The following is a 20,153-nucleotide window of genomic DNA, read 5'->3' as shown; positions in this document are numbered from 1 at the left end:
GGCAAGAAAATTCTTGTCAATATTTTCAAAAAATGACTAAGAATCCTTCAAAAAAATCGTAAAATATTTAAAGTGATTTTATTTTTTTTATTTATTTATATATATATATATATATATATATATATATATATATATATATATATATATATATATATATATATATATATATATATATATATATATATATATATATATATATCAGTAAGACTTCTAATATTTTCTTTAAGAACATCCACAAAAAAATCGACCAAAATCAAAATTTTGGTCGTTTTTTTTTTTTTTTTTTTTTTTTTTTTTTTTTTTTTGTGAATGTTATTAAAGAAACATTTTTAACATTTCTTTTTTTCCACTAAAAAATGTTCAAAAAAATTCCCAAAAATGTTGAAAATGTAGACATCAGAAGTTTCACTGTGAAAATATATTTTTTCCCACATTTTCAAACTGTAAAACGGGTCAATGTGACCCGCAGGACAACACGAGGGTTAAAGCACATCTGGGAAACTGCCTGAAAAAGTATCAGTGCATTATCAATTCTTCTCCACATAAACAAAAATTTGGTCACAAACATAAAATTGACTCCTTTGGAAACGCACCAGTTCAAAATACCCACTTTGCACTGCCTGACAAATACTGTTTCTTTAGTGGTCATAAAAAAAAAAAAAAAACACAAGCTATCTGAGTTTCTACAGCACGTGTGCATGTGCTAATACCAGCCAGACTGAAGGTTCTGCTTAGTAAATCTTATTTTACGAATAAACTGCTCAACGTGGAGATTTTACATGTCGATTAATGTAACAGTGAGTCAGAACAGACTGGTGCTAACGTCACACACATGTAGAGTTTCTGAAACTCGCACTGCAAGCTTCACTAGCACAACATAAAGGACGGAGAAGATCCCACTCAGCTTTTTCTGCAGAAGCAGATTCGCTCAGCTTTTACGATTACAGCAGCACAAACAGCATATAAGTCTGGAATTAAACACCGGAGTATTACGTGTCGACATCAGGAAGACTGAGCTGGACAATGCTTTGGTTAACTTTTACATAAGAGTCTAAACAGAGGTGGAGTACTACGTGGCAGTGTTTACAATCTCTATAAATACACAGTTCATTTAACTAGTGCGTTCTGATTAAACTGTTCCTATGAAGTCTTCTTCTTATTTCATGTTTCTAACTAAATCTGTACACAAGAAAATACACAAATCTGGTTTTCCGCTAACTTTGAGTTTTTACCAAAGAAAAATAATGAGTCAACACCCGACTGGGACAGGAGGAGGAGTGAACATTTGCAGTAAGTCATGGTCGAGCTGTAATGTTGATTCTGTTCTTTCTGTCAGCTCTACCCTGTTTCCCCCATTAACATCTGATTTTCCAAAACCTAAGAGGCCTTAAAAGACATCCGTTCAGTCCAGAGTCCTCCTCTCCTCTCTCACTCTGGGTCAACCTGAGTTACTGAGCTTTAAAATGAAATCAGATGAGAAATAACCTTAAATAAGAGAGTTTTACAATTGATAGTCTTTTTTTTCCATCTTCATTTTGCTTTGAGCAAAAATGAATCATCACACAGACGGATGCAGCCACATTACAATTTTTCTTTAACTTTTTTCCCATAAATTTACTTTCCAGTTTTCACTTTTTCAATAAAATTGAAATATATTTAAACAGCCTCTCCGGGATGTTTCTCTTTATCATCATCAAACGTTTGTCCAGCTCTGTGGTACAGTTGGAATCATTGCGGTTTGTTTCACAGTAGATCAAAGAAATACCTGAGCCTGTTTTCAGCTGTTTGACATATCACAGTGGATGTGGAACGGACCAGCAGCATTGACGTGGGCCTACGTCTGAAAACTGGAAAGGAATCAACGCTCAGCAGGTTTCCTTTTGTTGCACAGCAGACGCTCCAGAAGTTGGAAGATGCAGAGGTTACAGTCAGGCTAATCCATGAGCGTCTTTTCTAAACACTTGAAGAGGGAATCTCGTGTTTCCCCCTCAAACGTTGCCACAGAACGGTCCGCAGATAAGAGTCAAAACAGAGGAGAACAAAGCAAAGGCCTTGAGGCTGTCAGTCTCACGGTCTCCAGGGGTGAAACAGGAGGTTAGACAGGAGGGGTGGAGTAGCGAACCACGTAGTTGTAGTCGGGCGGCGGGCTGTGACACTCCAGGCTGGCATCCAGAGCCGAGTCGTCCAGACTTAAGTCTAAAGGAGGAACCGTGGATGGATACTTCTCCTTCTCTGCGTCACTCAGCACAGACTCTTTACTCTTACTCACCGCCTTCATCCTGAAAACACAAAGATGGACAACTTAACTATGGAGAACATCTTAGGCCTCCACCTTCTGAACCCCAGAGACAAAACGACACCATTTATCGGAGCTAGAAACTGTAAAAACAACAGGAATTGTTACATTTGCAACTATTCAACGGGTTTTGAACTCCTCATCTGTGATATGCCATTCTGCCAGAAAATCTAAACAGCTTACACTTGAAATTGTGATATTTCATTAAAATTACTTTATTTTACATGTCTCATTTAAATATTTTTCTAAAATAAATGGTCGGCATTGATCATATTCTGCAAAAAAATAAAAATTCTGTCCTTCTTGGAGTGATCGAGAAGCCAATTCTGACTCAGCTGTGACCAACAATCACATAACAAAAATTGACAGATTTTTTGGATGAACTGCAGACTGTGTTTACACAGAACAGACTGGAATTTAAAATGTAAGTAGTGAAATATCCATGGTATGTATAGTAACCATTTTTTTCAGCATTGGTAACACACATAGACACTACAGAAATGTTGTAGATGCCAATTCCATGTTTTTTTAAATTTTTTTGGAAAATAAATAACCAAAGAAGTTCAACTTTTTGTCTTTTTTAAGATTTATGGTAACTATATATATACAATACCACACTGCACAAAAAACAAGTTTGAGCTCTGTGTAATTCTAACCAGGGTTGTGCTGTTTCCATAGAGTGTCAGGACTTGGGTTAAATTAAGGGTTAAAATATATAGTTTTAAAGGTTTGCAAACCTAAAAACATACAAAAATCATTCATGGGCTCAAGAACAACAAAATTAATTTCATTTAAAGCAATGCTGCTCTATTTATCTTTCACTATCACAGTTTCTAACCATATCAGCTACACTTAAGGGAAACAGTCAATTAGTACAGAAAAATAATTATCACATTTTTTGCTAATGTAAAAATTTGTAAAATGATTTTCAGAGCAGAATTTTATTGTTTCCTCTTCTCAAACGTAAGGATTTAATAATTTTCTCTGTTTTAAATCAATGTGAAGTGAATATTCTTTGGGTAAATGGACAAAATAAGACCTTTATGCGGTGTAACATTGGCTTTGGGTCACTCTGTAGGCCATTTTCCACTATTTGTGACATTTTATAGACAAAAGATTATGATAATCATTACTTGGGCTCCTCTGCTAATTTGCCTGTCCATGAAAACAGAGCTGCAGCTGTGTCAGTGGATAAACATAGTCAGACCTCTATAAGGAACAGAATTTCCTAGTTTTAAAATGCACTGAAAAACAAGCAACAAACGTAATAAATTACGTCATGACAAGATGATCAGCTGACATCCTGACCAACAAGTGACACAGGACTAAAAATGCTTTTGTCCTCAATTTTTCCAAAATATTTTAACCTCTTTGCAAAGACTTCATAGCATCGTATCATCTATGAAATCATTCTAATTGCATTAATTTTACTGAAAGAAAATGTGACATTCAGGGTGAATGTTGGTGCCAAGCTGTGCACTTTAATATTTTGTGCATAATATAAAGTTTTTTCTTTCTCGACAAGTTTGTTTTTCTCCAGGACAACTAGAATTGGTCGCTCTCACAACAGAGGGCTGTTTTGATATTCTTTGATTTAGAAAATGCCCCTTGTGAAGCTGCACAATCACACCGACCTTCCCTCATTCACGTATGATGTAATCAATCATCCTGAGCTTTTCTGCTTCATTTGATGCCCAGAATATGAGTAATTGCCTGTTATTGTCTCGGACGTTGCTAAGGGTTTCCAGGGCTCCTCTGTCGGGGCTAAAGGGTCAGTGCCCAGCAGGGGGAAGGGACGCCGCTGTACTGGAATGTCGCGCTAATGAAGAAACTACCTGGTAAACCAGGCATCAGAATAGTTAACAATGGTACAGTGTTGTCTTGCCAATGCCAGGCGCAGGGTGCAGGGTACAATTGAACCACAGGAAACAAAATGAGTCAGGGTAAGGAAATCACTTTATCCTCAGCTGGAACACTTAGTAGAATTATTGTCTTTTTTATCATTTTAAAAGCAAAATGTCAAAAAAAGCAGTCCAAGTGTGAATATTACCTTATTAGTTTTCTTGTCTGGGATGACGTGCTGCACAAAACAGGACTTAGTTTTTGTTGTGGATTGTAATTACAGCAACTTTGTCTCCAAAAAATCTACTGCATAATGCTGAGGCAGGTTCTCTGAACACTACTGTTCAATCAGCTCTGATCATATTTGTCCTATCGGCAGAGAAGTGAGTCTAGAGGAGCAGTGAGGCCTGGAGGAGCATCAGGTGGGCTGTTATACAAAAGAATTACAGCAGGGGAGGTCCTTTAAAACCATCATAAGTTCAAAGGTGGCAGTGAATGAGCGGTTGCCCAGCAAGGAAGTCCTTCCCTTAAAATATAGATCATTCCCTGGATGCCTGGGCTGATTCTTTCTGCCACACTGAGGCCCTGATGGGACGAGCAGGCCTGCAGCGAGTCCTCCACTCTCAGCTTTGAGATCTAAAGGACACTGTGAGCGGGTGGGTGTGAGTTTGTGAGCTGTAAATTAATTTCAGCACTTCAGAGCGTGTCGTTAACTCTGAGTGCGTCTCATAAGTCACTTTCCCAGCACTTGTTTACATGTTCACTCTTAATAATTTATAAGCGCTTTTATGTCGTTTTCACGAGTTTTGAGTTTTTTGAGTCTTTCCCTCTTCAACTTAACAGAGTTTTGGAAGATTTGCTCTGGGACAATTTACTCCACTGCTGTTCCTCCTTTAAATCCTTTGAGTGCAAGCCACAATACTTTGAAGGAGTATTAATAGTTGCTACTGTACAGGGAGCAGCAGAAGAATGAGAAAAGGTTTAAAGTGTAATTACTGAGTTCAGGGGTACGACCCTGTAAATTAACCCTGCCGCTGAGCTGCTGTAAAATTCACATGTAAGCCTCAAGACACCTACAGAGAGCCTCATAAGAAAAAAGATTTACAGAAATCTCTCCCTCATACTTTACTTTTTCCTTGAATAACCTCTAAAATGAGACCACATTGTCTCTGTGTTTTCCTCCTTTCCAGACTTTTCAACATCCACATCTTAAAGTCATCAAAGATCTGCACGATTTTGGAGGAAAGACTTTGTCTACGTCGCTCCTTTGCGATTATGTGTATTTGTTGCTTAGCACTGCGTTATAGCAGACAGCCATGACTCATGAGTTAAGCCGGTCTGGGAGGTATCTCATTCAGGGCCCTCTTGAAATAAACAAAGACTTTTAAGTGTTTTCTCTTAAAACAGCCAAACTTCACTCTGCTTTGTGTTGAGTCCTTCAGTTTGTCACCTTCAAGCTTTTTTTCCCTCCCACTCCTCCTTTGTGCTGCTGTCCCTCACGCATGGTGTCCTCAGACAAAAGGGAAAAGTAGCCGCTGACTTCTTTTTAAGGCAGAAGAAGCTCTGTGTTTGTGTGTTGTATGACAGTTATAGCGTCTACATTCCAGCACAGCGGGGAGGGTTTCCAAGCAGGTACTTGTGTGCAGCGTGTTTGTGTGTGTTGGTTTGTGTCTCGCAGGACATGTGGTGGAGTGTTGTGTAGCGTACGTACGCCAGAGCCATGATGCTCAGAGGTCGGCCTGCCAGCGATTCGAAGCGCATCAGTGTCTTCATGTTGTCAGAAGAAAGCCCCATCCCGCTGTCCGACTGACCCTGATGAGGTTGGAGACGCAAACAGAGGGTGAATTATTAACCCACCGAACCACAAAACCTGCCACAAAGGCGTGTTATTTCCCCCCCCAAAAAAAACAGTCAAAATTACACCATTTATCGGAGCCAGAAATATAAAAAAAGGATTTTTTTTTTTTAATTTTTGATGTTCTGATGGTTGAGCTGGTGAATAAATCATCTGTGACATGCAGCTCTGTTACCAAATTTATGCCTGAAAACATGACGTTCTATACATGTATCCCAGTTTATGTCAAAGTTCTCCAACTAGCAAATTTGGGTTTCTCAAAACTGGATGAGGGATGATCCAGCTTTCTTAACTCATGTGTAAACACAAAACAGAGACTCTCAAAAAATCTGATTAAGCCTCGAGTTAGTCAGGTCAATGTAAACACCTCAAACCATCGCAGTAAAAATGGCACAAACTCAGTGGATTTGAAACAGAGAAAAAGTTTGCTAAAATCCTTACACGCTTTTACTATTACAGACTTGTAACAGAACTTGGTTGAGTCAAAATTCATGCTGTATGTTCTCATATAGTTAAACTCAAGCAGCAAGATTGAAGTTGCAGCATTAAGTTCAGATTTTGTTTCAGGTAAGCTAAATCGTGTGTGCTTCTGTTTCAGTTTGAGGCTGAATAATTCACCTCGTGGTTCTCATCGGTCCCGTTCTCCATGGTAACCTCGTCAAAGGTTTTTACGCTAGCAGGACGGATCTTGATGTTCCTGGAAAAAAAAAACATTTCAAAGCTTAAGAATAACACTCTAGAAAGTCTTGTTACTGTTTAGAGACTCCTTTGATTACACTGGAGGCAAAAAGGCAAAGTTCAGCAACAAAACCGCAGGAACTTAATCACTTAGATCAACAGTGTGGTGCATCTATGACATTGTTCTTTGAAAACATACCGTGTTTGCTTTACATTTCAACACTCAGAGGCCAAAGCGGCAGCTTAATTTAACTAAAGGGCTAACTGTCATTGCTGCTTTTCAGCACCTCCTCAACAAACACACTTGGAGGACCTGTGAAAATCCAAGAGCTCAACAAATATTATTTTAAGTGGACATAAATCTTGTAGCTGGCTCTAAGGCTTTTTAGGGAAATTCCTCGCAGGAGCCACGACACTGAAAGCTCTCTGACCACCAGGCTGCCGTGTGTATATTTCTTATCATGTGCAAATCAGGTCTGTCATTGTCCTCGGGTCCGACCTTCATGTTCTCCTGCTCTCCTCCTCCTCAGTTTAGTCTGAGCACGACAGGAACAATAATTGTTTTGGATATTTTTTGGTGTGAAATGGGAAAATGATTTAGGCATTTCCTTTAAAAAACAGACTCTGCGCTGTTTGCCTACAGTCTGCGGATTGGTTTACATGTACGTCAGACAAGGTGATTTATTTCCTTTGAATGTCTACACAAGTTCATAGGGGAGTACAACACATTTGAGCCAACAAGACCAAGAGTTTACGGCCAAGCTAACAGCTCTGTGCGGCTCTACATGGGCACAGCTGTGTTTATTAGTTTTGTGGGAATATGATCATAAAATCAAATACTAGACAAATACAAATTTTGATGGTTCTAGATTAAAAGTTAGGGGAGACAGAGTGGTTACAGTTTGTCCTGAGGGGAGCATGAATGTCGGTGCCAGATTTCAAGGCTAAACACTTGGAACCACAAGCGTCAGGTGCACAGAAGTCTGGGGAGCGCCAAAATCATTAGACCATGAATGTCTGTGAAAAATTGCGTGCAAAAGCTTTCAGTAGATGTTCAAGAAGAAAGGGCTGGAGATCTCCAGCGCCAGAGGAGGTTTTACACTAATGTCTATGTAAAATTTAATTGCAATCTGTCCAGTTGTTGTGGAACTTTTTACCAAAAACCTGGACTGAACCAACAAATCAATGACACACGTCCTCACCAGGTGCTCCCTGAGTCGCGGTGGGAAACAGGTCGTGTCGGCGTCTCCTCTGATATCACTGTGGTGGTCTGGTCTCCCACCTTCGCCAGCAAGGCTGTGTTGATGGGTATGTAGTGCTTACCCTCCTAAAGCAACGAGACAAGCAGATTTATTGTCGATGCTATGCGCGTTATGCAAACACACACATGCACAGGTCGTGGTGAGCAGCCAAAGAAACCAGGGTCAAGTCTAATAAATCCATAACAGCGTCCATGAAGTCGGAGCAGGCGGCGGCAGGGTTCATGACCGGCCTTCCTGCTCTGCAACAAAAGCTTTATTAATGAAAGTCAAACCCCTTCACTGCTCCTTCTGTCTAGTCTGAAGTGTTTCTCATGAAGATAGCTTTCACAGACTCATTTGTAAGGCAACATGCTGCAGTTTTCATGCGATGTAATGTGTGACCTTGTCCTTATCTCTTATTACTCCACCATGTAGAAGTAGTGAAATACAATTCCTTTACATTGTGTGTTTCCTATTGGTCTACAGTAATGTACATTGGGGACAAGAAGCCTTTTCTCTTCACTGAAAGACAGATTCTTGTGGATCCTGATGACTGACAGTATCTGGTTTTGTTCCAGTTAGCTGATGTTGAGTGCTGCTCTTTATTTAATTTCAGAGCCATCATTAATGGTATTAGTAGCCCCTGGAGTTCCCACTATGACAAACCAAAACGCCAGCTGTGAAAAAGGCTTCTTCAACTCTGTTCAGTACATGTAAAAGTAATATTTCCTTTCAGTTCACTCTATTTGCACAATACCACTTACTATGAAGTGCTATTTGCAGAGCCAACAGCTATTTTTCCTCCTGACAGCCGTATAAAACCTACAAATGCTTTGTGGCCGTGAGCAGCATTCATACCAGACAATGCTAACTTGCATCACACTGGTAATTACATTGTTTTGCCATGTGTTTTGAAGTGTGGTTCCTCTTACGAGGCTGATAGTGCCATTTCAAAGGGAGCCAAGTGTTTGTGTTGAGTGTTACTTCCTTTCTCAGTTGCACTGACTGTCCCCCTTGGTGAGACTCTGCACTGAAACGTCTTTATGCTGCAGCGCTCTGATCAACAGCTGAGCCTGCTGAATATCTGCAGTATTTGTGACTCATGCTGCAGATCTAGTGACTAATATACTTAAAGTTGTTTTCTAAAGCCAATGGATGGTCAGTATTCCTCTAATGTGTGGGGATTGTAACTTCTAATATGCTTCTTTTAATGTTTGTCTGTTGGGGGAGAACACTTTCATAAATCTTTCTGCTGCATTGCCATAAATGCATAGTTTCAATTCACACCAACAATGAAGTCGGAATGCTAAAATATGGAGTCATACCTGTTGCACGCTGGCCTGAAGCAGGTCTCCCAGTCTTTCTACCAGCTCAGTGAAGGTTGGTCGCTCCTGAGGCTCACCCTGCCAGCAGTCCAGCATCGTCTGATATCTGTGAACAAAGAACACACAACTGAACACACACTGCAAGACAGACATGAGTCCTCAGCATTCTGGACGGACAGCTGTAATCATCATGCCAAGATCAACATACAGTCTATGTGGGTTGATGTACTGCAAAATGTATAATCTTCAGGAAGAAAAACATCAACCTCAGGACTGGTGGTCTTTGTCTTATCATCTTCAATAAACAAACCTCCTTGCACTTAGCAACCACATCTGGTCCACCTTTAAATCAACTGTCATTTAGACCATTTGTACATCTTGTCCTGTATTCTGAAGTAATCCTGAGCCTCTGGGACCGTATCTGACTCTCCGTTGGTGTTCGCTCAGGTCTCTGACAAGCTGTCAGCGTCTCAGCTCATATGGGAAGACTCAGGAGCCTTTATGTGAGTTTCCATTGCTGTGGCCTGCCTCATTTCGTGGAGGAATTTAGAAACAGAGCACCATGGAGGCTGTTTAAATAGTGTTCACACCGTGTTACTGATTGGGATCTGACAATGATGGACCCCTATCCTGTTTCTGTAGCAGCAACCACCACTTTCCCCACAGAGCTCTTAGGTTTTATGTAAATAAAGCCATTATGATCCCCTTTTGGCATCATATTCAGTCACTCTCAGGTCTGAGGACTGAGACAAGCTGTTGGCTCCTTGCTGCTGCATCGACTCCACCTCCTCTCCATCTGTGTTTGCATGTGTCCGCTCTGCTGAACGAGGCCGAGCGGCTGTGATTCCCACCTTAATGAATATAGAGCGCGCTCGTCCAGGTGGTAGCCGTCCTAACAGTGACAGGATGTGGATGATCACAGCCTTTATGCATATCATTGAGGAGGAAGTGCACACATTGTATGACTGCACAATTTAGACCACATTTCCTGCCTCGTCCATAATGAGAATAAATAGCAGAGCTCCACATGTTTTGGGTGTTGAGGGAGTGTGGTGTTTCTGCGGGGGGGGGGATTCTGCAGGATTGAGCTACTTCATCCGGCTAGATGTTGGTCGGATGGGAAATGAGCATCCTTTTTATTGTGCTCCCACTCTCTGCGTTGCATCCGCTAAATTCCTCTGCAATGCATCATGACGGGGGATCTTATTAACAGGCGGCAGACAACATTCCTGATGGGCAGCAGTGGCACAAACTATACGACACTGCCTGCAACCCCATGTGTTTCTCATCATTCTTCTATTCCCAGTTTGGGATGGGGGTCACGGTGTCAAAACTTGGGCTTACGAACACCTGTGATCAACTGCAGAGCTCGGGAGGGGATCAACAAAACACAGCCCTCTGACTGAGTGCATTGCTGTGCATCCCACTTGAACTGATATCAGCAGGTTTTATCTTGGCTTTAAATTAGAGGCAGACCTCACAGTCATAAGAATGCAAAATATGTAATCTGGCAAGTCTATTTTCGTCAACGGACTGCTTGAACTGTGATGGAAAGTACAAGAGATTCTTGGCTCTGACTGAAAACCTACAGTCTGGATTAGATTTTGTGTATCATTTCCAATCATTGTCTCCTTTGTGAAGCTGATAAATTCATTCACTTAGCTTTACTTGGCATGTGATGCTTTAGAATTCTGGACCCTTTGATACTACATCACTATTAAGCAGAAGTGCAGCATTATGTTTTCAAAATAAATAAGCTTCGTGAGGTTTAACCGCGTGAGTCATTTTAAATTAAAGCCAGACGTAACGTATGCACACATGTTATGAAGAAAGTTCAGGCAGCGATGGCTGGGTTCTGATCAGTTGCACATTGGACACAAGAGTCTTATTTCAAAGAAGTTTGACTAGCTGCATCAGTGAATGACAGCAGCGACACCAAAGAAGAGGACTCTGTGTTCTCCCACAGATATTTATGTCTGGTAGAGTCCTCCAACCCCGGCTCAGAAAACCCTCCTCACTGGGGGGAACTTGGGCTCCAGACGCGGCATTTAAATGCGGTGCTCAGTTACATTTGCGCCACTGTCAGTCAGAAACAGCTTCAGAGCTTCAAGCTCGCCGCTGCAGAGATAATCAGTAGCTAATGTTTCCTCCTGCAAAATTCAGAGCAGGATTACCCATGATTGTTATCAGGCACCTCTGACCTGCTGGTGTGACTGCAAAGAGGGAGAAGGAAACAATGCCTCTTCTTAGTTGTATATCTCAGTGCTTAGTCTGTGTTGGGAGAATATACAGAGCTCACTGTCTGGGAATAACATGACTTCTATAGCTTTAGAAAAGCCAAAATTTATAATGGATGATAGTTCAGTGGGATATCAGTCTTGTTTTATAGAACAAAATAACTTGAACATATTTTTTTCAAATTTTACATGATAGAACAGATAATCAGTACATAAAGTAAATTTATTGCTCACAAACACAGTCTACTTCACTGCTCCCTGGAGCCGGACAACACACATTTTATTTTCATTTCTTGTTTACTGAAGTATACTAAATCCTGAGGAGTTTTTGGGTGTTCCTGCTCCTGTCACATTTTTACTCACTGTGGCTCATTTTTCACTACAATATAAAGTCCTGTACCTCTATGGCGAGAAACAGAGAGAACTCAGAAGTGCTTTTGTGTTGTATGACAAAGTTAAAATGCCATCAAACATTTAAAAGAAAATAAACTGAATTTCTTTAATTGGTCATTTTTGAAAAAAATTAAAAACAAGGAATGAACATGTACAACATTTTCCCAAGCGCTCTCAGGTATTACCAATCCTAGAAAAAATTGTGGTTCTAGATACTGTAAATTTTTTACTGCTTAAGTTTTTTGCAGTTCAGCCAAGTTTAGCTGAAAAGTCACTGAATTGTTGTCGGTGGCTATTGGTTGCAACTCGGTCACTAATGGCTTGTCAGTGGCACAGATTTATGGCACTGAATTTCATTTTTTTTTTTTTTAACAGAACAAAGTGATTTATATTTGCCAAATTCTGAAAGACATATCTCTTTCAAACCTGCCAGTGAGTTTTGTTGTTCAAAGGCTTAATAGGGTTACTTACATTTCAGAGGAAGAATATTCTGGTGCTCTCATCCTGGTTCCCTCTTTCAGTCGGCAGCAAAATTCTTCATCAATCTGGACACCAGGGTACGGGGAGGCACCTAGGAGAGGAAAGAAATCAACAGGTCTTTTACATTTATTTGTAGTTATTTGTGGTGCATAAAAAGGCCATCATCTTTGTGTCGAGCATCATACATTGTAAGACACATCTGAGAAACATGATGTAAAAATATAACGTGAAACAGCAAATAAAAGCAGACAAGCTGACTGCTAGCTGCCAACAGAAGATATGTTGACAAATGTGCTGAAAGGTATGGCCCATGAGCAGGAAAGTACCTAAAAAACCAACAAAAAGCTCACATTCATTGTTAAATTTAGAATAATTATTGACCAACAGACACTGGGTGACCAACTGGCAACCTCTAGTGCCGAAAAATGAAGCCAGCGCAGAAGTTCCAAAAATGGCAGTTCCTTGACTGGCCACTAAGTGCTGACTCAAAAGTGAGTCTGTCCCCATAGAGCCTCGTATTAAAATACTCAACTTTACAGTGGAAATAATCATGCTTACAGTCTAACACAGACACACTTTTGGTCTCAACAGCTAAGTCCCCCAAATTTTTAGATAACTACTATGTTTAAATTCTATTAATTGCATAATTTAGCTTGTGGCCACTTTAAGTTACAGGTGGGTGCAATCACAGGATGGTCCATGACCCAGACATGTTTGCACAGTTAACTTTAGCTCCACTGATATGTCAAAGAGTATTATGTCCAACATCCAAAACAACACCTGCCCAATCTCTGTTGCAATCCTGAATTCCCACTGTGGATGTTAAACCTCCTTAAATGCTGAGAGTAACTCCAATATTTTACGTGTAAAATATTTCTCAAATTTATTTGCAAGCTCTTCCACATAGTGTAACACATTTTCCCACCCCATTGTTTGAAAAAATGAATGTAAAGGACTTCTGATAGGAAATAGTTGGATGAAAGTTGACTCTTGACATACAGTAAAAACATAATATTGTTGTTCTTATGCTGTCAAATCATGAATCTGTCTGACTAATTTTGTTGACTTTTGAACCATAATGTTACGAATGAGATTTAATGTTGAGCTCAAGTCTATTTCACACTCACCTCCCTGTGCAAATATAACATAAAACTGGTATCCAACATCCAGTGTTGTTGGTTTTGGAAATAACAGTCATTCTAGCATGTTATCAATACAATTTTCTGAGTCATTAGATATTGTTTTACTTGCTTGAATCCCATTCATAATATAATATATCATCTTTGTGGCTGACCAAGTTTATAGGGAACCACAGATTTAGTACAGTAATGTGTGATGCATGAATAAAAGATGCAATCTGTCACTTATGTAGAAAAACAAGTCAGTCCCAGCTGTCACAGTTCACATGGTCCATATACCTGCAGCCGATGCAGACTCCATGTTCCTTGATGCAAGGCTTGATGTGTAAACGTAGTGAAAACCAAACTGGCTGTTAAATGATTGTTTTTATTTCAATTTTAACCTAAGATTAACTCAACAAGAACACAAGTGCTGTTGAAAGGATATTTTGGTTTCTTTGGAGTGGTGTTGTTGGACGTAGATAAGGTCCAGCCAAAACAATCAATATCATTTTAAAAGTATGCTATATTCAAAATATTTTCAGGGCTTTACTTTGCCATCAAACAGCTCTTTCCAACAAGGAACTGAAACAGTTATATTATTTTCCTCAAAGTCACCAGATACTATTGACAAAAATTGTAATTTTACCTGGTTCTTCCTAAACAGGTTAGTTTGTTTTGTCATATCTCTTCGTATCTGTTGTACCCGGTTGAATTATAAAAAAACATTACCTTTGTTTTATAATGACACTGAACATTCTCTCATCTGTTTATCTACATAATGCTAATGCCATATTTTTAAACATTTATACTGATAATGGTGCATCTGGCCTGATGCACTTGCTGACATCAACACTTTGCTAACCAGATTGATATTTGAACCAACAAAATGGAAAGAGGACACATTTTAGGTTCACTAAGGGATTGAAAAAAAAAAAACCTTGGGTTACCCGAGTTTGACCTCCAAACACGATCAGGTTGCAAAGCTCACTCCTTTGCCATTTTTCTTGGTCGTTTTGTATCCTTGTTTCCTGATTTATTTTTCTGAGGCCCAGCTAATACTACCCAGATGTGTAAGTGTTTCCTTAATGGAAAATGTGGTGAGAATGTGTCTAGAGTGAAGAAGAGGAAGAAAGACAGAGAGGAACAGAAATGAAGAAAAGTGCCATTATGACGTCAGTTTGCTTTCTATTGAAAAGAATGTACAATTTGACACACTTTTCTTTAAACTGCAGTGGGTGACGACACCGAATGGCGCCGATTCAAAAGCAGCAAAGTCAAAAAGTACAATATGGCAATACATCCAACTTTGCTTCTCTGCTTTTTTCACTTACTCTTATGTTTTCGCTGCTTCCCATGGTGACAACTGAACATACAATATTTCATGTTGAGCCTTGCTATAGAAACGTATGGTGAGCTCTGTTCCACGGTGCGCAGGCAATCATGGGCCGACACACAATGCTGCCTTAAAGGCTGCAGTGGTTTCACAGCAGGGGAACACTTTTACACTGATCTGGCTGCTTGGTTACTGTGAGTTTATGTTGCCAGCTGGGAAGAAACGCATCGTGTAAATAGGAGGCGTTCTCTCGTTTTAATGTCCCATGCCTGTGCTAATATTCACAGGCTAGCACAGGCACTAATGTTTTTTGCACGAGTGGCAGGAAAATACTTTTCTCAGACTGACAATGCAAGTCCAGGCCTTTTGTCCCAAAGGCACAATTACACAGTGAAAGAAGACAGTTATTACCCAGTACATCTGGAGAGGCTCTATAGCTTGGGGCACCGATCGAGTCCACCAAGCTGAAGCTCTCCGCTCACTGAACATATGACACAGAACCCAGTGTTTAACTCAGCTGCCAGACTTCATACTTAGGTGGAGATGTTACGGATAAACATAATCTGCCAGTAAATGTTAAGCTAACTTCAGTACTCTAATTTCACTCAGGATTTAATCGCTTTCTTTAATCACAGAGACGGCCGTTTAACATCTATTTGCATGTAAGCCATGAAAAATATTATGAATTTAAGAAAATAATCACCACTATAAAGATTCCAATACAGTATTACAACTATATGCTGTTTTAAACTTGTGCCTGATATCTGTAACACAATGCAAGTTGTCTTTGAAATTATGTTGCTGTTCACCAATAAATAATTTTGCGTTTTGGCTGAAGTACCAAGAGTTTGAAAACAGATAATTTAGGGCTATAATAATTTAAAGTTGCTCTATTAGGTGCCTCCTGTTGCAAGACTCTGATTGACTGTTCAACCCACAGCAACACAACCAACCTTTATAGCCATGTTAAATTTTTACATCAGACCTTCTGTTATGTGTATATTTAGTTCATTTTAGACATTTGGGTGCTTTTTAAATTCATTTTGTGTGTCTGCATGAGTCTGGATGTGTTTCCTTTACATCCTTGTATGATAAAAAGCATGTGTGGGAATGATAATTTCAGAAGTCAGCACTTACCCAGAGAGAAGATCTCCCACATGAGAACACCAAAGGACCAAACGTCGCTCTGAGTCGTGTAGATCTTGTCAAAAATGGCCTCGGGTGCCATCCACTTGAGTGGCAGTCTAGCCTATACGCAAGAAAAGAGATAAGAAATCATTTACTGCCTTATCTCACCTGTGGACATGTCCATTATTAATGTTACGTCAGTGGAAAACAAGCTGGTTTAAATTATGTCAGCAGGTTTGATCCAGTTTAGCCAAATTCAGTCTCACAAGCAGGTCTCAAAGACATTCATCGACCAAGTGAGTTGTAGATTATTGCTTTGCCTGTTATCTATTAATTGAAACGCTTCTGAGCATTTCCTTTGTAATACAGTAAATACCAGACAGCTGTAAACAATAAACATGCAAAAATAGTAGGCTTTAATAAACTCACATCTCCTTTGCGCACATAATCCGGGTCTTTGTAGATGTCTCGAGCGAGTCCAAAATCACAAATCTTTACGACATTATTCTCAGAGAGGAGGATGTTTCGTGCAGCCAAATCACGATGAATGCACTAATAAAAAAAGAAGAAATCATCTTCAAAGAGACATTGACATTTAGAACTTTAAGTTTTCTGCATATCATGGACTTCACAACGGTACACTGCATGTGGAGAAACATATGGTCAAGTCATCAGTGACATTACAATAGGAAATACGTTTTTTTTTTCATCTCCAGGCCAAGAAATAGTCTGAATTTACAACAATGGCTTTATTCTCTAATCAGTCTTATCCGGTCTCCCTAAAACGATGAATGAGCTGAAAAATAAATGAGCTCTAAACTGACATCCTTTAAAAACCACAGGGGTAAGATTATACAAAAACAAAAGCGAAGTGGGTCATAGTAGAAGCAATGTGGTCTCTTTAAAGTTGTCCTTTGTAGAATGTTTTTTTTATTTACAATCCAACAACTACTTGACAAGTCTTAGAACACTTTGGGTGTGAACCAGTTTACTTCTATTTGGACACTTTGCTGATAAAACAAAACAAACAAAAAAAAAAAACACACAACCATGGCTAGAAGTGCTGAGAACTCAAAAATGTTTTTTGGGCAGTATAAAAATTTTAGAAAATTTAGAATATCATGAATCATGAAAAAAAGGAAAAATTAAATATGTTCTATTACTTAACTTACAAAAAATGAAAAAACATAGAATCTGTGTGTATCTGCTCAATACCCAAAAGTGTTATTTATACTGGAAAAAATGATGGTTCAGCATACTATAGAAATTTAACTACTGAAATGTATAATTTGTTGACATACTTGTGGGTTGATCCCTGTGTAAACACTGTCTGCAGCTCAGCTCAAAAGTCCCTGAATCTTTGTCACATGGTTGTTGGTCACAGCTGAATCACTAATGGCTTCTTGATTGAACCAAGAAATGCAAAATTTTTCCTTTTGGCTGAATCCGGTGAGAACAAATGGCTTACTTTTGGAAAATTTCTAAATGAGCCACATGAGTTTGATGAAAAATCAACGTTTCAAGCTTAGATTCGTCATACATGATTAGTTCAAGGACTGCTGCGCTGGAAAGTTTTTTAAAAATTGACCATTTATTCTATTTTTACAGTTTCTTACTGTTATAAATTGTCTAATTTTAGAATTAAATTCGAATTTAAAAATGATTTTAAAATGCTTAAACCCGCAGGTTTTAGGATTCAGATTGCTGAGATTGTTATTGTCATCATACATTGTATCGTATAGTTTTTAAATTTACATACCAGCAATTTAAAAATAATTGACTTAGATTACCTGTAGTGAGACCCTGTTGTGGTTCTACTTGTACACTCTTAAACAAGGGTGAGCATGGTGATCCTACACTACATTACGTAAGATTTAAATGAAAAAAAGCCACAATGTACAGTAAAATGTTAAAGCTGTTCTGTTCTGAAAAAAGAATACCTTGCGTGATGCCAAGAACTCCATGCCTTTTGCGACTTGGAAACTGTAGCAAATTAAATCTTCCAGTGTCAGGACTCTCTTATATAAGTCCTCAGATTCTGAAAAACAAAGAACATAAAATCCCCAGTGAGCATGATTTTCTGCCTGGACACACAATATATGGCCTTTAAATTTACAGCAATAACCCTTCTCATGTTTTTAAATTCAGCCAATGTGATCTGTAGGTTTCTACACCTGTCAGATACATCAGGAAACTCTAAATGTAAAGTCCTGGACTACAACGCGTCATCTTAAGTCTGTCCTGTCATGTACTTGTCTCCTCCTACACACTCTGTCTTTAAAACATCCTCTACAGAAGAAACGATAAAAACAAATTAGAATCCCTTGTAGTTAGATGTCAGGTGAAACGTGCGGTTATGGACGCCTTGTGCCAGTCGGGGGTCTGATAGAGGAACTCACAAGGAGTCCTTCCACTGGCCCACCTGAGTAAACAGCCAATCAAACCAGAAATAACACATCAGAAACAACATGGCTGACGTGCCGAGCTGAAGCCAGAGAGCACAGCGATGCTCGGGTCAGGACAGGAAATAAACAGACGCCTCCCCAGACTCAGCGGGGTGACAGTGGCTCCTGCTGCAGCGATTGTACTGCTGAACAGGAGGAGGAAATGTCCCATCAGAGTCAGACCAGAAAACAATCTGAGGGGAGCTTTGGTTGCTGAGCAGGAGGGGGAGGAGTGGAGGTGAGAGGAGGTGGGGGAGCAGGGAGACAGCGGGAGGGACAAACACGAAGGAGTGTGGGGGTTGAAGGGAAGCAAGACGTGCTTGGCCTTTACCTTCTTCCTCTTCCTCTGAGTCGCAGTAGCTCTTATCTTCGATGAAGCCAGAGCTGGCGGAGCTTCCGGTGCTGGCTACGCTCTCCAGGCGGCGCTTCATCAGCTCGCTCAGCTGGCAGCCCGATCCCGAAGACACCACCTTCCCATCCTGGCTCTGACCGGCACACATGCATCAAACGAGGACAGGTTTAATGCTGATATGCATGGAGCTTTCCTACACGGTCGAGTGGCTGCGTGATTTGAAAATGAACCTGATTCATCACACCGAGTCTGCAAATCTTCAGAGTATCTGCAGCTCTCAAACATGAGAACTTCCATGACACTTGTCAAAACAGCCACTCCCTGCTCTCACCGCTGAGCTCCAGATAAGAAAGCAAGTGAGCTGGAAAGTTTAAATCGTGCAGCTCGTGACTCACCTTGTACACAATGAAGTCATCTCTCTTGCCTCTCAGATAGTTGGACAAGTTGCCGTATTTGCAGAACTCCACAATCATCATCAAGGGTCCTGTTAAGATGGCACATTTGTGATGATCACTGTTACAGTACGTGGCTGTTCTCAATAAAGAAAGGCCAGAAAAATGGTGGGCAAAATCACAGTAATTTAATGTCACTTTCTTCATTACACAGCTTTTACACAAGCTCAGTAACAACGTTCACCTCCAGGTTTGGTGCAGGCGCCCAGCAGGTTGACCACGTTCAGGTGATGACCGATGTGAATCAGGATCTTTAACTCTGACATCAGGGCTTTCCGCTCATTTGATGTAGCACCTCCTGTAATAATACAAACGCGTATGGGATTTGTTCAGCAACGGTTGGTGGATCGGTAAATACTTCCACAAAAATCATGTACATTTTTACCACAAATAAAATTTTCTGTAAGGTCTTAACTTTAAAATCTGTCAAGTAAAAATATGCTCATGTGCAAAGATAAAAGCATGAAAAAGTAGCAAGCCCATGAAGGTTGCTTGTCATACTGGAAGTTATTTTCAGTTGCAGTAGAATGCAAACTTTATATGACAACTTCAAGATAATAAAAGCCAGTCTCTCAAGGGTGATGAACATTTTTCAGCCTAATTTACTCATCTATGGAATGAAGTTTGCAGTTGTTATATTTCCCCAAATCTGACCTTAAAAAATTGGTTGCAGTAAAATGCCCAGATTCTGAACCATTAATTGATTTTACTCTGAGAGACTCACGCTTCACTTGTTCTGCCCGTTTCTTTCTTTCCTTTTTTACAACTGAGGGAGGATTCTTGTTTGCGGTAATGCTTGATGGGTTTTTTTGGGAACATTTTTGAGAAGTTCTGTTTTCGCAGTTCGAAATCATAGACAGAAGCTGGATAAAACTTTTGATTTATTACTAAGGAAATTTTGCTTTAAAATATGAAATATGGTTAAAAAATAGTAACATTGCTTTAACATAAAGCAACTCCTGATGAAGGCGTTGTC

The 20,153-nt window shown here is 39.8% G+C and overlaps 1 protein-coding gene across 2 annotated transcripts in view; it reads right to left on the bottom strand.

Annotated features, from left to right (window-relative positions):
- Positions 1-1,613: 1,613 nt before the first annotated feature.
- Positions 1,614-20,153, bottom strand: part of kdrl (kinase insert domain receptor like) — a 45,858-nt gene continuing 27,318 nt past the window's right edge. For both annotated transcript variants that reach the window (XM_023284864.3, XM_035954914.2), the window contains exons 19-30: positions 19,362-19,475; positions 19,121-19,209; positions 18,705-18,858; positions 17,870-17,967; positions 16,359-16,481; positions 15,939-16,050; positions 12,339-12,438; positions 9,238-9,343; positions 7,874-7,998; positions 6,612-6,690; positions 5,850-5,950; positions 1,614-2,279 (exon numbers count right to left, since the gene is read on the bottom strand). In XM_023284864.3, coding sequence (XP_023140632.2) covers positions 2,096-2,279; positions 5,850-5,950; positions 6,612-6,690; positions 7,874-7,998; positions 9,238-9,343; positions 12,339-12,438; positions 15,939-16,050; positions 16,359-16,481; positions 17,870-17,967; positions 18,705-18,858; positions 19,121-19,209; positions 19,362-19,475 — 1,385 coding nt within the window. In that variant the 3' untranslated portion in view covers positions 1,614-2,095. The remainder of the gene's footprint in view (positions 2,280-5,849; positions 5,951-6,611; positions 6,691-7,873; positions 7,999-9,237; positions 9,344-12,338; positions 12,439-15,938; positions 16,051-16,358; positions 16,482-17,869; positions 17,968-18,704; positions 18,859-19,120; positions 19,210-19,361; positions 19,476-20,153) is intronic.

Source organism: Amphiprion ocellaris, chromosome 13 (assembly GCF_022539595.1).
Source record: "Amphiprion ocellaris isolate individual 3 ecotype Okinawa chromosome 13, ASM2253959v1, whole genome shotgun sequence".
Classification (NCBI taxonomy): Eukaryota; Metazoa; Chordata; class Actinopteri; family Pomacentridae; genus Amphiprion; species Amphiprion ocellaris.
This window is presented reverse-complemented; position numbering and strand designations above follow the sequence as displayed.